Genomic DNA, 17,891 nt, shown 5'->3' on the forward strand with positions numbered 1-17,891 from the left:
TTTCTATGCTCGCGTTGATGTCTTCGTTCCTCTTCGTTATGCAGCCGACACGCGGCTTATTTCTGCACCGGATATTCTTCCGCACTGACCTTTGGGATAGTCCGTTGCTGCAACGACCTGGACCTACTGCAAGAGGCAAAAAATTCATAGTGGCACGGCTTGCCGTCTACAGAGAAATAGAGCTGATATTTTATCTGTATATTTAATTAGAAAACATTTTTTTCATTAGCTCTCCTCCATTCGCCAACCGCAAAATCCCCCTTTTTTTGCATGCGCTTATTGAATTACGGCAAGTCGTTAGGGGCTCACGACTTCTTTTCACCAACGACAAAAATCGGTGAAACATCAAATTTTTACACTGTGTATGTCGGACAATGTTGTGGTCCTGTATTTGTTCATTGCTAACCTAAGTTCTACGATGTATGCGTGCTACACTGGGATATACTCGACGCTCAGCAGGATGCGGTAAGGCGCTCCCGGGAAATTGTATGCTTGATTGCCAGCTGCGTTTTACTGTTCTCTTAGTTCATTATCTTCACTTTCTTTTTTTGTTCTGATTTTCGTCCTACAAAATAAACGAAATTCGCTGTTTGTCTACCTCTCTTTGACCCTCTCTACCGACTGTCTGACACCACTTATCGTGCGCTAATGTTGTAGCGGAATGCAGCGCAGAAACAAAGTGCCGTTGCATAAAGTTTGTCTAATGCGTCCGCCGTTCATACACTTCAGCTAATTCTCCACCGTCGTGATTTCTGCCCAGTTTATACAAGCGTCTCGCGTTCATGTGCCTTAAGTTAAAACGAGGTGGAAACGCTATCTCCGCTGACAACGCCAGAACAGGTGGCGCTTCGTTGTGTGAGATACGACAACGCAATGACTCTCAAGCAGAATGAGGCTTGGACACTAACAGGGGGGTGAAGACAGCGCCACAAGCCAACGTAAAGTGGATAGAGGAACCGAACCGTTCCCTGATCACTATGAGGCATCATTCTTTTGTACCCCTTTTCTTATAACTCGCCTCATTACTTTCACTTGTGGATCACGAAGTAGAATATAGAACGCGTTCATTATGTTTGTTCCTATCTTGTGTCAGTTTTTACTTTATGCTTCTGTTTTTTCGATTGGGATCCAATTTGGGAGTTTTCATTTCAAATGGTTTTTTGATGGTTCAAATGGTTTGGCTTTGAAAAGTCTTCACATAACGTTCCACCGGGCTGGCTAACACTAGATACTGGTTTCAAATTTTGCTTCACAGTAATTTTTATAAAATGATAATATTGATAACAGTAATACAAGTCAATATTTGACTGAAATAGTTATATTTCGACCCGGTAGTTGAGTAGTTTCAGAAAGCAAACTAACTCTGATGAGAAGATCGATTTAGGGATAATGTATACGTATCGAAGATCCGTACCGGCTTCGCTAATTATAATTACTCAGCATGATTGTCGTTGCTGTTTTCTATTGTTACCATATTTTTCATTGTTCCAATCGGTCTATCGAGCAGGCATGACGATCACCGAGCCCTGGATGACGGATGACGAGAACCGGCATGATGTGTCCTGGTCTACTTACCACTAAAAATTACCTAGATATTGAATATAATACTAGTCTGCTACTATTAGTTGTTAGTTACCAAATTGACATGAGCTGCTAACAGACATTCTACGTGCCTTTCAACGATTAGAAACTACTTAGTAGGCCAAATAAGTCGTTGCCAATCAGCAGAAAAACAACATCGAGTCGAAAATGTGACTTATTTTATTCTTTTTTTTTTTTTTTTTTCAATATAATTTTTCCCTTTTAGCCGTAATACAATGACGTATTTTTAACAACAACTCCTAACAACACCGAGACCATACAGTTAATTTAACGGAACAATCTCTCTACTAATTCGATTTCATTTCTATATACATTTCTACAGGAAATACAAGTATTAGTTAGGTGTGACTGATAATGAAACACAATTATGTTATGATAAAAACAGTAGAACGTAGATAATGAGTAGTCAGAACGCACCAACACCGTACGCCGTCTGTTTTTGAATATGGAAAAGAAGTTACTACGCTATGTACGCTATATTTTTACTTGTCTACTAGGATTGCGTCTTGTCCCTATAACAATGTGATCATACTAAATAAAATACGAACGACATACTAAATAGATAAGGTAAGCTAAAAGCTGAGTAATCCGAGAGGAAACAAAAATATACTTAGTATCAAGCACGAAATTACGTACGTACAAAATCATGATGATAGCTAGAAGGAGTTTATCTAAGGTGATTCGTTCTGCTGTCTACAGTATCGACGATCAGTGTACCGCAACAAAAAATAGCTACTAGACCATTAGAACAGTCAGTGCAAAAAGGTGTACGCATAGCTAGAGTTTCGATCTAGTAACACTAAGTTAAATGTATAGGAAGTTAAGTGACGATCTGCCCGACGCCTAGCTTTCTGCATAGTCATATTGACTTTTTTGATCATTTTCGTCGTAGATGCTTTTTTTTTTTTTTTTTTTTAATGTCCGCTATAGCTATGAATGTTGCATTTGTAAAAAATGAAGCGTTTATTCAACGAGAACTGAAATAGCGCTTTATCATATTGATTGAGGTAACCAGCGCTTAATGGGTTCCTCAATAGCTCGTCTGGTCTGTCTGAGCGATTGACGGGAGAAGCTTCCGTCAGATAATTAGTTTCAGAAACTCATACTAGTGAGAACGTTCGCTAACTTCATTCGAGTCTTCCTGAGACGATTAATTTCGATTCTAGACAAATGCACCACTGTTAATCTAACACAGATTCCTTTGCGAGCTGAAAGCCACCCACACTTCAGCTGTGCCTTAAACTGTCCATCCTATAATATCGTTCATTTGCCTACGAAAAGTCTTCTCATCGCATCACTTTCTCTTCTTCGAAAAAAACCACCTAAATTGTGCCACAGGTAACATTCGAGGGTAAATTTGGGTAGCCGAAACACTGCTCCTATCTGCCAGACATCTTCGGTCGAATAACAGAGAAGCCATTCAACAACGGAACACATACCGTCTGTCTTGCTAGAGTACTACGGGTCTGCTAACTGGCGAAGGATGTAATGAACAGTCCCGCCGGGTCCCACCAGATGTGCCCCATTATAGTTCGCGCCGGCTAGTACAACCACGATAGACATCGCTATCTTTTTTATTGTCCTCAGCGATCACTAGATATAAACGTAAGTCTGAAACAACGTTCCCATTACGCAAAAGCGGAACAAAGGGGGTGCTGCAAAAGAAAAGTACACGACTGAGTCGGCTAAACGATAAAACAGCCTGCGTCACCACCCCGGCCATCTAGTGTGTCCACTCATAAATAGATCGATTAAATTGAACCATCTTTCTATGTACATAACATTACGGTAGTTTAGCATAGTGGCAAACACAAAATTCGTACTATCACTACACGGTTCATGTATATAGGCGTGTTTCATAATAATGTGGCACGGCCTGTAAAGCTACAGGTGCGATCATTATTCATCGATTGATTGACGAATCCGTCACGCAGCTTTAGCACAGACGTTGCTTGTGGAAGGCGTTACAGGCAACAACCATGTCCTACCTATTAAAGCTGCGAGTTCTCTACTTCAAGGAGGTTTGAGGAATGCTAGAGTATATCGCTTGTAATTTGACAGATTGTATTGCTTTATCCGCTTCTTACATCCTTTGCCTGATCAATGCCCGTCCGCTTAGATACATCTAATAAACTTTCATCAATATATATTTATTATGTACAATTTCAGCACGCAACGTTTAAATCATCGTACTATCGGGAACAAACCGATCTCTGCACATATAGAAACGAATCGTCCATAAGCAAATTACTGTGATTCGCTTCGCTCGTTTCGACCGCTACCGTCAGATGATGCAGTACAAACGTACGGTGTGACTATTTGGAGACATTTCTTGATACATATCGAATCAAATTCGACAACGGGCGTGGTCAGACAGTTCCTTTCGTGTTGCTGGAAGAGGCTGTCAAAGGTAAGACGATGCCACCAGACGTAAGACTCGTCGAAAAATCTACTCTACTTTCCAGGACTATTTCCTGGTGGACGGTGCTGTCCCGTGGGCCATCTCGACTGGACGAAATGGAAGCGTTTGGCCTTCGTGGTGGCTGCTCTCGTGACTGTGGGCCTTGGTCCGCCCGGCTTAACTTGGCGGAACTTGCAGAAAGTTGCTCCGCCGCTTTCGGATATCTGTTGATATTAAAAAAAAATGCTACAGTTTAAGGATGAATTGTTTTACCATTGCTGCTACCGACAGCATGACAAGGATTTGTCACTTGGATTTGTTCTGGCAAGGATCAGATTCATGTGAATGCCTCGTGTGGTCCCTATTTCTAAATAGATACGCGTCTACCATCTGCGGAGAGCGAGCAGCTGCTACTAACAATAAAGTTTAATCTATCCGCTGCAATATATTACTTTATTATATTACTTGCTATATTCATGAGTGTTTCGGACTCGCGAGATGTTTCCTTAAGGAGTCTGGCAGATTGTAGCAGAAGCGACCGCATCGATATCAAGGACCGACAGCACTTTTCGTTTCTAGGGCTAATAAATGAATGTAAACAAGCTACATTTACCGGATGAGAACAAATAATCATGCTAAAATAATAATAAAAACCAGTACAAAACATAGCTGGGTTTAGTTTGACAAACAGCCATGCGCTATCCTCACATACAGTGTACACTACTAAGTCATGAAGAACATCTACATAGACTTCTTTTTACCGTCACACCTATACCATGAATATCTATCAGTTGTTTTCAGTAAGATGATTATTAAATTCAATATCAAATCGAAGGGATAGAAGATCTTCGAAATGAACAAAATGATACAAAAAGTATTTGAGATTAGAAAACTAGAAAAAGGCATGCATAGAAGCTCTTTTCACTTTCTGCAACAGAACTTAATTGTTCTATACGGCTAAAAAGGGACTGGTTTTTAACTGACTTGTTTTGTTTTAACCAGGATACCGGAGCTCAGGCGGTCGTGATTGCTGCCCACGGCGTCTAGACAAACTGCAGGCGAACGCGATCCCGCGTCCATGGGCGGGGGCAATCTACCCTGCAGATGCCCTTGCGACTGTACCGCTAACTGCTGCGTGAGTGGAGGATTCATCGATGATTGAGACGGCAGACTTAAAGGAAGCTGAAAAGGCAGTTGAGAGAGATGAAGTCCTTGCCCCAGGTGAGGTAGTGATGAAGCAGAAGATCCCAAATGGGCATACAGGGCTATTGGTCTGGGCACAAGGGAACCTGCGCCTAGATGACCGGGCTAAGGAATCGAAATTTTGCAACGATTATGTTGAAACTGTATGGCTTAAAAGGTTAGTTTTTAAAACCGCCCTAAATATAAAAGATATGAAACATTACAAATTAACCTGGATCGATTAGGTTCAATTAACCGCCCGAATCTGACATAGCATCGACCTCGCAATTTCGTTTGATATTAAAAAGGCTGATTCAAAGACCCTACCACAAACGGAAACATCAAGCAGTGACAAGTCTAAAGTCAAGCCTTTTCGAAACAAAGTACTGACGCACTCATTTTCATTTTACTTCTGCTTACCTCAATACCGACTATTTGGACGTCGTCATCGTTTCCGCCAGAAACTTCGGACACGTCTCTCTTTAACGACAGGTCCAAAGGTTGCTCTTCCCGTTGGGTTTTTTGAAAGTCTTTTCGCGAGATTTTTAAATTTAGTAACCGACGAACATCTTCAGACTTTCGCTTCCGAAGATCACTATCGTAAGTGTCACCTGCCAACGAGTCAGGGGCAATTGTACAACTGTCTGAGCTGTTGTTATTACCTTTATGACGGATAGCACCTTGCCCAACGATCGGCGTGATTGTGACCTCAGGAGTGAGGTGGGTCGTAGGCGCAAACGGGGCAGGATGCAAAAGGCTATAAAGGTTACATGAAATGGGCGGTGCCAAAGCTACTGGCGAGGGAGGACTGGTTAGCGGAGCTCGGAACGTGACACCAGATCCTGTAACGGCCGGAACTATACTGCCTATTGGATGCGGGAGCGTATGGTGTGTGATTGCCACCCTCTGAAACGTCGGAGACGATTTTTGTTAGCAAGCCGGTTTAAATCCTATGGTAAAAGATATATTTTTGATTACTTTGAAGTTTTATAGGCTAACGAATCAATTAAACAAGCACGTTAATGATACCTGGGCATCAGGTGGGTGTATGTTGCAAATGATGGGGCACTTGAGAATGACCTAGGTTCGAAACAAGGCGTAAAGACGTTACACATCGTGCTAGTGGAAACTGTCTAAAGAAATGCTTAACTAAAGTAGTAGCGCCGGAAGTAAAACCCAAAGCACTCACTTCGGCGGGCGTATGTATTAAATCGCATCAATAGTAGGTGAGGAACGGTAGAAACCTGACCTGATAGACCTTTGCGTTTTTTTGAATGACCTGATATTTGTAACAACAACACGAGTCCCTTCCACAGGTATTTGTAAAAAATATATTATTTAACAATATTTATAGCAGGTTTTATAGCAGCAATTGCTCAATAATTTGGCAGAAATGCTATCAATTTCAGTGAAAGCTAAGCTAAGAAAATAAATAGGATCGGCTAGTTACCTCCGGAGATCGACAGTTCTGCTGTGCAAGAAGCATGCACTGAGGGGGCTGACCATGGGGCACCGGTTGGACCCCCGACAACCAGGACGTTGAAGCCACTGTGATCTTCTTTGTACCATGTTGTTCTTGTAAGCGAGTGCTATCGGACCCACCTCGATGGCTTGCCTGGTCGGCGGGAACAAAATTGTGAAACTTCAGACATCGACTTCGGAAGCTTGAGGCCTTTGAGGCGCCACCCGGTCCCGCTCGCATTGCCCCCGAACGACAGCGAACCTCTCCTGCCGTCAGGGGCCGGCGCGAAAAATCTGAAATTAAATCGGGCAATATAAACTACTTCATGAAGAACTTTAGGATGTCTGACAGAAATGTGTACCCCTCGATAGAGTACCGTTCGGCTTACAAGGAACTTTAGGATTTATTTAACTAACCTCAATAAATTTCAGAACTTGTTCCATGAATGAGGAGAAATTTATAGCTACAAATTTTAAAGTGAACAACCTTCTTTAATTGAGACTAAGGGTAAAAATTAAGACAATGATGCCTGCGGGCGTGCTTTATTTATTGCTAATTACATAAACAATTTTCAATAAAACGTAAGGCTTAATGGAAACGTATAGAAAATGACATTGCTCGGAAAATAATTTTTCCTATAAAAACCAAGTTTTTCTAATCAGGTAACGTTTCGACTTTTTTGAAGGCTTCGTCTTCGCTGCTCTTCATGAACATACAACTGTGTTGAGTACGCAGTTTTTCCTTACCGCTAGCTACGAGAATAATCATTTTATCATAATTGTCCTTCATTACGTTGTTGCGTTACTGGGTTCTTTTGCTTACATACCCTATTGTACATTGATCGTAAGCTTGTACGATATCCGTTGACTGGAAAGTATATTTTCTTCACGCACGCCAGTAACAGCGGTTTTGAAGGGGAAGATTAGGAACAAGAGTTAGAATCCACCGTTGTCGCTAAACTATGTAGTAAATTTGAAGGCTGCTTATTCTATTGGTCAATAATTCGTGGAAAACAAAAAAAAACGTTAGTATTTCCACCAGTAGGCATCCATAGGCAATAACCTACCCAAAATCGGTGATTTACCGATAAAAAATCATAGTCTCATGTTAGCTCGATCAAGATGGTTCGCAATTTCCCAGTACAAACCAAGCTTACTATTAGGGCCGATTATGATAAAGATAGTGGCAATAAACGAGTGACTGGGCTGTGAGCCTCGAAACACAAACTACAACCACTACGACTAGAAATGCCTTTAAATTGACTTCCGGTTGTACTACTTCGGTAACGCAAATAGTTTTCGGCTTACTTCGAGTCTAGGCCACTCCTTAATAAACATCTTAAAATCTAGTGGAGGAAATATTTTGCCACCAGGCGATAACGGGGACGCAGTCCATTCGCCATTGTTACTAGCGCTATTGGACAGTGTACTACCACAAAGTGTTTTTCACACGAAATTATAACTGACAATCAATGAGTTGAAGACCACCGAAAAGGTTGTCGCCCGGCTACAATACACCGCGAACATATCCTGTTGTTCTAGCATATACGAACCCACCTCGCGAACGATTTCACCCTCAGCAATAGCCACATGAAACATCTGTTCTCTGTCGCGTCCCCTTATCTATAATACTCAACAACTTAATTCCTTGATGCAGCACGCCGCAGCCTGGACTACCTAACGCAAACGACGGTAAGTATCGACTGTGTATAACGGTGTATAATTGATATAAAAGTATGTGATTACTTATGAGATCATCAGAATCATTCTTATCTGAGATAAAATCTTAAGTATGTTGACAAAAACTTCTAAGCATCGATTCAAGTCAACTTTAAGCTACCAGACTCAAAGATTTTCATCTATTTGTGTCATACCTAGTCCACAAACAAGATCAACGACCATTCTAAGCTTGATCTTTCTCCAAGGCCAATTAGGCCCTCAACGTAGCCATTATCAAACCTTCTGCTCTAATGCTTACCGATATTAATGTGAGGTAGACAAATAATAGCATAAGCATAACGTGCAATTCTCAGAGATAGCTTGGCAAGAACGCGGTCTTCACCAACTTTAGCAGCCCAGTCATCAAAACCACGGAAATCCAATATGCTTTAGAGCAAGTTGCTTGTGCCGAGGTAATGAAATTACTAGAAATGAGTTTGGCAAAAGTGAAACAAAGAAAATTTCCTGCACAGCTTCAATTCAGTGTACATGATGCTAGATAGGTACATGTTTGTCTGCTGAGTGGCAAACGCTGATCTACTATTGTTCGAACCCTTGTTAGGTTTCTTCCCGACGAAACCCCCGATTGAAGAAAGCACTTTTCTTTTCAAGCAAAGATGCACAAAATACTAACCAAAGAGACAACGGCAACAAAAAAGAAGGGTATTCTTACGATTAAATAGATCACACAGAAACTCTGTTTTGAGTCACTCCACACGCTTAGTGAATTTCACAATATGATCAACCTATCTGATCGTGCAAAGTCAACTAACACCGACGACATTTCCGAGCCTTTGCATCACTGAGTACCAGAAGAAAGAACGCAACAAAAGTAAATGGTTATGTATAAGAAAAAAAAAACACGTGGTATCTCTATTTGCTTTATGCAGACTGCGCTCTCCTTTATAGGCCATCCTCCCTTCTTTGGTCCCGTAGCGTTTACTTGCGCACACTGATGACCGCTTCCAACGGTTATGCCTAAACCCTCGAATGGCGGTGAAGAAACGACTGGCTGGTGATGTCGTGCAAATCAGGGTCTACCATGGTAAAAGAAGCTGGTTTTGACCCGAACTCCTTTAAATATTGGAGAGACATTTGTGCAGTCTGATATCGGTGCATTTGCCAATTGGATTAGGTGTATATATTGGATAATGTCTGTTTTTTTTTTACAAAGTCATATTTTTCGTGTAGTACGCGTTCTTGTTTGCGTCTGAGTGCCATTTGTGTTAGGTTAGTTCACATCAACCTGTTATTTATTATTAACCCGTGGAGCCAGTGAGCCTAAAGGTCGACACGAGCATATATCTCAACGCGGTTCAGAAGGTTTGAATAACAACACGATCGATAATACGGTCAAAATGATTATTTCAGCTAGGACCGGACTTGAGTTGTAGACGAATAGCTCAAATTAAGTAGATATTTTTAAAATACAATCCTTCTGGTTTAGTTCAATGGTTTAGTGCAACCGATTAATGGTCTCCTTATTTTTGTGCTTTTCATTAAGTCTACCGCAACTAGATCACAGTAATAGACTACTTGGCATAGAAGTAACGTGGGAAATGTTTAGTCTGCCGGGAAATCGTTTTCTATATCCTAGGTAACATTACATATCTGTAACTTTGGAGAAGCTATTGTCTCTGCTGTGTGAACGGACATCTTTTCACGAAAGTTGTACTATTGAAATTTATCGTTTATATTGAACAGACATGGATATGGGACATTTGAATAACTTAACTTCGTGACGTCTTCGAAATGTAACTGTGTTTCCTAATTTCGAAAAAATGTTCGATCAAAATTCTTCCGAATATCAGCTGTATACCGGTAATCTGATTACTTGTGCACCAGCCAATTACTAGCCAAACTCTTTCATAGCAAAAGATGTATATCTTTCGTCTACGATATAATGTTACAAATAATCAATATAAGCTTCAAACGCTTTCAATTATTTCGTCGCATCTCCTCCCTCTCCACTTCAGATTGAAGATTACCTTGACTTGAGAACCCTTAATGATGCTTTGCTCTTCGGCTTATCATGTTATAATCAAACCGGTTTAATGCAGTACTTACGCAGAGGACACATACATTGCTTATATATGCACGCCTGATACCATAATTTATTACAGAGTTTTGGACCCACGAGCATCATAACTCGCCATCGAGGGGAAACAACAAAAAATTTGAGGCTGAAACTCTCAGATGTCCTTTTACTGCTGCTTTAGCATGGTTTCAGGGACTGCCTGTCACGATCGGAGGCGCAGTACTAGCAATCCAAAGCGACCAAACAAGAAACGAGACTGGCATATTCACTGACCGGTTCTATTGCTCGAATTTTTACTTGAGAAAGTCCAGGTTCGAATCTGGACACGAATCCATCTTAAGAAAAAGCTCTACTTCCTTTCTACTTGGTGTTTTTTCTATTTCATGAGAGTCTCCATAGTAACTGCGTCTCAGTGGCACAATGCGATAAGCGCGCAAATGTCGTGAAAATTTCCCCCTTTTTCCATGTATGTCGCTTTGACGACAGCGAATGTGGCATAGCAAAGTAAGTTACTGCGCGACATTCATCAGCAGGAGCAGCGACAGTATTTATAATACGAACAAACGCAATGGTCAGGCACCAGCCCATAGACGCCAGCTTACGGTAACCCGGAGACTCGCCTAGACTTTCCGCGTCTCTTGTAGTTCAACTAATGAGACTCATATTTTAACGACGTATATATATGAGATACACAAACATAGCCTAAACCCAGATCGTAACAATTATGGGGCGCCGCTGAAACTGCCGTGTTTTCCGGTCGACGACAGCGCCCTGTACGGTAAGACGGACTGTGTTTTGACTGTTGTTTTTTTTGGCTTGTATGGTCAATCGGAACGGCGACCGACTCGGGACGCTCATGGCAATGTTCTAGCTTTCTCCTGTAAGAAGCTTCGGCTTACCAGACCATTCATCGTGAAGCTAGGTTAAGGCCATGTTCATGCACGGGCTTGTTCGCGACGTTTAGCATCTCTAAATATATATTATACATATGTGTGTTTGTGTTTGTGTGTGTGTGGGTGTGTGTTTGTACAGTTGAATGGTGTGCCGTCACTTGGTTACCGGTTTTCGCTTTAGAGAGTCAATACTTCGGACGGATTTCCCAATATAGACGGAGTTATCGGTCCCGCAATGGTACACTAAGCACTGTTACACCTATCTCATGCTGCTCGGTTGGGAGATGTATGTTGGCTTGTCCCGTGTACAGACAAAACGAGCGGGAAAAAAAAGAGAAAGAAAGAGCACACGAAGGGGAAAAGAAAAGCTTTTTTCCTTCATTGCTAGTAACCTTTCGCGTCGCGTCATGGAAATCTCTTCCCTAGGAAAAAACCGACAAAAATGATCAGACAGGGAAAAGGAGGAGAGGAAAACATTAATCAGTGGGAGGAGTACACGACTCAGTTTAGAAGAGCCATGCCTAAAACGGACAGCTATGGCTGAGCGAGCTCGAACCACTAACCGGGTTCAATCAATGGGCGTTGTCGACGCGGTGCTCGGGGTGAGTGGCGGGCGTGGCTCTACTTATCTGTGATGGGAGTGTTGACTACCACACAAAACACGCACCTTATGACTGTAGAGAAAACTGAAGCAACAAACATTAATAGGGTGGTCTAGAACGCAGAGGAAACCCAGAGAAAGCCATTTGTTGGTTAGAACGGGTCATCGGGAAGAAGATTTATTCCACAAAAGATCAGAGCAACAGGTGGAAAACAAGGTTCTAGTGCGGTTTGAGGAAACATTTCTGATCCAACCGTAAGAACTGTACTGTTTGATTTGCTTAATAATAATAATAATGGTCATGTCAAAGACTCAACAAGCGAATATTTAATAAGGTTGGCTTTCGGTAGTCAGATTTATCAAACTTGATACATATTCAGTTTCCTAAATCCGCCGACGTATGTGCGGCGGCGTATGGTGATGTCTAACTATTTCTAGCGTTGCATCCAATATTGCTGTCACGCATTGTTTCAGACAGCTGACTGGTCCTTCCAATAAAATAGGCAAAGGCGATACCACTGCACCAGGTTATGATATCTATAGAGTAGATGCGTAGGATTTCAGCGCCCTGCTACGAGGCTAGATTCCTGCCAAATTTGCAACAATGTGTGTTAAAAATATGAGGTAATAAACAGAGTGATGAGAAAAATTATTACTACGAATTGCAAAGGAAAATCAACGTCCCATTATAGGTAACTGAAACGGACCAGCATCAGAAAAATGATCTCGTTCTGACAACGCAAGCAGTTTCTTTCGTACAGGCTACGCTTTTTCTATATGTAATCCGTATAGTATCGTCTTCTCTATGCATTAACCTGTATCTCAGCATTATCTGCCCAGGCTAAGATGACTAACTAAATTAAAAAGACCTAATGACAACCCTAATAAGAACTGAGCGTAAATGTATGTTGGAATGAGTAAATGTTCATTTGGAAAGCCAGCCTTTTATCAAAGGTGCAAACCTCGATTGCCCCTGAACCAGTATGGCACAATAACTTCTGTAATAAACGGCGTCGAATTCGGTGGGACCCTACTATTGCTTATCCTGCTATGAAATTTTTAGGAACTCGAAGGGATTTCATAGGTTGAGGCGGATATGTACAACCTGTAAGAGATTTCTAGTCAGCTTCGGCTGAGATGGATCAGTTGGAGCTTCGTTAGTTAATCCAAGCAAAGCCAACTTCACCTTGCAATTTGTCGTCAGTATCAGGCAGAAAATCATTAATTCTGCTGTAAAAACCGATCTATATTAATCATTTTGTTGGTATGACCAATTAAGGCTCCTGGAAACGCTTTCGGTAGCATTAAACGACCTGAAAATGCTGGTACTAGCACCGATAGTGATTCTGATTCTAATAATTGATAAAAATTGAATCACGCAGTCAGAAGATCGCACATATTTGAATACTGTGCAAGAACCCCCAGCTTCTATTTAAAAACCTCATAAATGCCAGCTGACTATCCAGTCAACATCGTGCTAGTTACATCCGTCAAGCTATTACTTTGGGTTAGGTCATCTCCCGTATGAGCGTTGCTATACGTTGTGCTCATGAGCGAAACAGCATCTGGCAATATTAAATCAATCATCTCTTCTGTCAAATACAAGTGACTTTCTAATTGCTCCTGATTCAAATAGGAGCGTTCTCAATACGAAGTCTCCCTATCGTTTAGCTCTTACTGTTCAGATATTATCGCGCTCGAACTGGCCGCAAATTCTCTCGTCAATATTTAAATATATAATACCTTCAAACAGAGGGGTAGCCCATGGCCGTAGTAAAGTAGCTGGCGCGCAAAATGCCACTTATCACGTTCACCTTTGCCTAGACTTTCTCTTAGATGAGGTGTACATAGAGGCCAGTTTGCAATACCGGACAAGGGTTCATAGATGTCCAGAAGCTTTTAGTTCTACATCGCATCTTTAATCAGATCGGCGGGCAACACAACAACTGGCATGCCCGTACGAATTTTTTCAACCGTTTTGTAACGAGGGCTGAGACTGTTCTTCTTGGCAAATACAGATGACTGCCATCACTGGCTATACATTCACAGTATCATATGTAAAGATGTACGGATTTAGTACAAATGCTAAAACGATGACCGGACATTTGATAAAAATGTAATTTGTTGGACGGGATATATTCGATGTTTTTTGCAGGCCAGTTACGTTACATTACATATCGTACGTTGGAGGTGAGACTAGATCCTCAGCTACCTATAACAAAAAGAAAATACTTTGAAAGAAATATTTCAAGCTCTGACGCAATTAAAGCATAGACACACGACACAACGTCACACTGGGGACGTAAAGAAGGTACAATTTGTATTCTGTAATTGCGACTTACTTGGACTCGGACATGGTCAAATGTGAAGATCAATCTACTGCAATCGCTTAATGATTCCTTGATTCACAGTCTGAAAAAGCTAGCTAGTTCTAGCAGAGAACAACAACCCTTCGATAAAAAGGCGAATCGATCTATTACAAACATTATTATGGTCATAGTGCAACTGTACACAGAACTGAACGTTACCCTTACCGGAAGCCGTGTATGCAATGTTGATAATAGACCATAACACGATATATTACTGCACTATGGGCTGTGCAGAGACACTCGATGCAATACAATACGGTCACGTCATTCTGAGATGATTCACGCACACTTACAGGCCTATGTACTCCAAATCGCCGAACACCCAAACGGAAAACGCGAAAAGAACCGTTTCGAGTTTAGTGTTCTCTCAAGATCGTTTTTGCTTTCGTCCGTGTACAGGTAAACTCACTTAAACTGACCTTAAACATCCAATTCATATAATATCATTCCGAAATCTTCAACCAACGAAGCTAGTTGGGTGGTCTACTGGACAATCGCGCACTTCCAGTATATGCCGGCCATTTTTTTTACCTCTCATCAACTTCACCCATCTCGCTACAATTCACTATATCCTTTTATTCTACAACGAGTTCATAAGAACTTGCTGCAATAACGACGTAATGCCTTCAGCGAACAATGTCTAAACATAGAAAAAACGACCGTAACAAATCAGCCTACAATGCACGTGTGGGTGACCTATAGTGACATTGTTACGTCGCTCAGAAATCACTCGCACTTGAGATGAATACAAATACGAGCAGACTATATCGCACCATGGGCAACCTGCACCCCCCAGCTTGTTTCGGCCTCTGTCCGTAAATAAATGTTACGTAATGTGCGGTATACACAGCGATATACAATGCGGCTATCGCCACTTTACAGTGTTTCAGGCGAGAGCGGTGCTGAGCTGGGTCGACTCGAATCGGTGACACTAGCTTAACAGCGGTTTCAGCGTCGGGCATTTAGATTTCTTAAACACTCACACACCGGATCTGCCGCCTTTAGCAGTTGAGCCTTTCACATCAGGCAGTTTGCCACAGCAGGCGACTCGGAAGACCCGGCCTATACTTGTGATGCGCTTAAAGAAACGAAAGCAAAACAGTAAGGCCTTGCCCGTTCTGGGTTCGTTCGACCACCTCCAAGCGAGAAGGTGAACACGCAGCGATCGGATTCAGTGGTCTTACTAAACCGTGGACCAGAGCACCGCCACTGGCAGCGTCAATATGGGCACCAGGCGAAGGGGCATAGCCGTCCTCCACGGGCAGGTCTTAGTTATCTGCGCTAATAGCAGCCGTAGTAAGATATTGTTATGGAAGCGGTCTCTCGGTTTCTCGCATTCGAATTTTTCTCCAGCTGACCGCGGAACAGACCATACTCGGCTGAACGAAGAGAACTGCGCGTAACAGAGACAAAAAAAGCAAGCCCGAGCTAAAAGCGCAGCAAAAGTCTACCTAGATTGGTTAAAGACGAAGGCGACTACTTCTATGATAATACTAATTAATGACGAAATTTGAAAAAGTGCGCGCTACTGAGAGTAAAGGAGGAAGTAAAAATAGAAAAACGGGCAAGCTATTGCAGCATTGGCATTACCGCACGGAGACGATGAAGAGCAGGAAATTGCTTTGAATGGCCCGTTTACTGGCTCATGACCAACTAGGGAAAGTAGACCGCTGGCCGGCCTGTAGCGGACACTGAACAGGCTCGACAGAGGTCAGTTTGGCTAAGAGAAAAGAATGATTACCAGTACTATCTAGTCTCAGATATGGGCGTGCCCATAAAGATATAAACTGCGCGCACAGAGATAGTTTCTAGTCAGCTAGTACAACTGCTAAAGAAAGATTCTTAATACGGAACTTCTTATACGCTCATGTAACCCACTTAGGTCTAGCTGCGCTGGCGGAAGCGATAGAAATGGAAAACTCGACCGAAGAAAGAAGTCGACCTATGTTTAGCGTTCTCGCGGGATAAAGGGTGCAGGAGAAAGAACTCGCTCCAAGAAAAAGAAAATGCTTAGAATTCATGTAATGCCCTTGTATGGTTACAGGCAGGAGCTCGACGCGATTGGAAAAAAATTTTGGAGAAGGTGGTGACGACTACGATGGTCGCTGATCAGAATTGTGGTTTGGCATTATTTTCTTGCCTTGTGATGTATGGTCGTTCGTTAAGAGATTACAGCATGCGATTGCATCTGGTACTAGGAAATACTTCTACATTTGACTTTCTCGGTACGACTTTCAAATCTGCGGTCATTGCGTTTCCTGGTTGATGCGCAATTTCCGCCACTCTGGTCTTCAAAGCGAGTAAGTGGAATCGAGTAAAAAGACTCAAGAGAAAAAAATATGTAAAAATTGTACTGTACGAAAAAAGTAGCTGATTGGATTTCATTAGAGAATTAAAAGATGATCTAATTCGGTTAGTTTCACCGGTAGATTTGTAAACAATGTCCAATCCTTGCAGTAACGACGTATATGGAACCGGCATATTGTCACCTTAACGATAGTGCAAATGTACCTATAATTACAATCAGCGAAGGTTCTCAAGTGAACCGTAACTTGTACAGTAAATTCCATAAAAAACAATTTCGCGTGTTAAATGCGAATTAGTTAGATAGGAAATATTTGTCCTAAGTATTTGATAAGCTTTGCCCTCAGTAAGTACAATAAGATAGCACGCCAATAGCATTGCAAAACCCGATTAGATGGACGTACTTTAATACCCAAATTTATCTTGCACAGATAGTTTTTCTCTTTACATTTACCTTTTCTAGCAAATGATTTGATTGACTTATAAATGAGCTTTACTCAATGCTGGCAATAAGTGCTATGCGCTTTATGTGTGCCAACTTGTGGACCACGATAATGGACTTTCTTAAATCCAATCCAAAGGAACGAATTACTACATAACTGCTAGAATAACACTCGAACAGATTTAGGTGTGAACAGTATAAAACAGATGGTAATATTTAGCGTTCCAATGAGAGAGGTAAGCTTAATTAGATGAGATGTTTGATGCTACGACCAAACTCAGCTCAGAATCGCCCAGTTCCCGTCGGCCACAAATGAGAATCATATCTAGTAATCACTTTGAGCTCAGACGAGTTTGACAAGGAGCAAATGGATTTACGATGGCAGTGTGGGGCTCTAGCCCTTGTGGTATCCACTTTAGTTTTACAGCCTTGAATGTCTGAAATGTGACCACGCACGTAACCCAGCAATGGAAGCTAGAGTTATAATTTTGTTAGATAGATCCGATGAGAATTAGTATCAAGCTTTATATATATATATATATATATAATCTAAAAAAAACAGTATCAGCTGGTCCAAGCCTCATCAATAACACATCCGACGCGACAGGTGTGATGAAATAAATAAAGCAAACGTATGGACATCATATTCATCGACGCAATGTATTGAATGGGTAAAGCTTTGATTGACTGTGGTCTACGTGGCTAGTGCGCATCTCTGGATGCGTTACCGTGATAACCAGAAGGACAAGCTTAGCGTTGGCGAAGATGATAGCCAGAAATTAACAGCTAGGACATTAATAGGTTAATAAAAGGTCGACAGGTTTTTATATGATTATTATACCTAGTAATTGTGTCGGACAAAACTTCAGAGACCTTTAC

At 41.7% G+C, this 17,891-nt stretch overlaps 1 protein-coding gene and 1 long non-coding RNA gene across 5 annotated transcripts; one reads left to right on the plus strand and one right to left on the minus strand.

Moving 5' to 3' along the window:
- Positions 1-1,743: 1,743 nt before the first annotated feature.
- LOC111244808 (uncharacterized) lies at positions 1,744-6,887 on the minus strand. Of its 3 annotated transcripts, none has more exons than XM_022792249.2 (5): positions 6,636-6,887; positions 6,215-6,265; positions 5,606-6,091; positions 4,988-5,185; positions 1,744-4,227 (listed from the first exon to the last, which is right to left on the minus strand). In XM_022792249.2, exons 1-5 carry the CDS (start codon positions 6,885-6,887, stop codon positions 4,057-4,059), a joined length of 1,158 nt encoding a protein of 385 aa, XP_022647984.1. In that variant the 3' UTR covers positions 1,744-4,056. The 3 variants fall into 3 exon arrangements, with proteins under 3 accessions (XP_022647984.1, XP_022647977.1, XP_022647983.1); XM_022792242.2 differs by having other exon boundaries at positions 4,988-5,311; XM_022792248.2 differs by lacking the exon at positions 6,215-6,265 and having other exon boundaries at positions 4,988-5,311.
- LOC147757840 (uncharacterized) lies at positions 3,873-17,658 on the plus strand. 2 transcript variants are annotated; one of them, XR_015322399.1, is made up of 4 exons: positions 3,873-4,012; positions 5,006-5,363; positions 6,577-15,976; positions 16,311-17,658. It is a non-coding gene; the product is annotated as an uncharacterized LOC147757840 (long non-coding RNA). The 2 variants fall into 2 exon arrangements; XR_015322400.1 differs by having other exon boundaries at positions 6,595-15,976.
- Positions 17,659-17,891: the final 233 nt, after the last annotated feature.

The sequence above is a fragment of the Varroa destructor genome, unplaced genomic scaffold (assembly GCF_002443255.2).
Source record: "Varroa destructor unplaced genomic scaffold, Vdes_3.0 BEIS01000002.1, whole genome shotgun sequence".
NCBI classification, from domain to species: Eukaryota; Metazoa; Arthropoda; class Arachnida; order Mesostigmata; family Varroidae; genus Varroa; species Varroa destructor.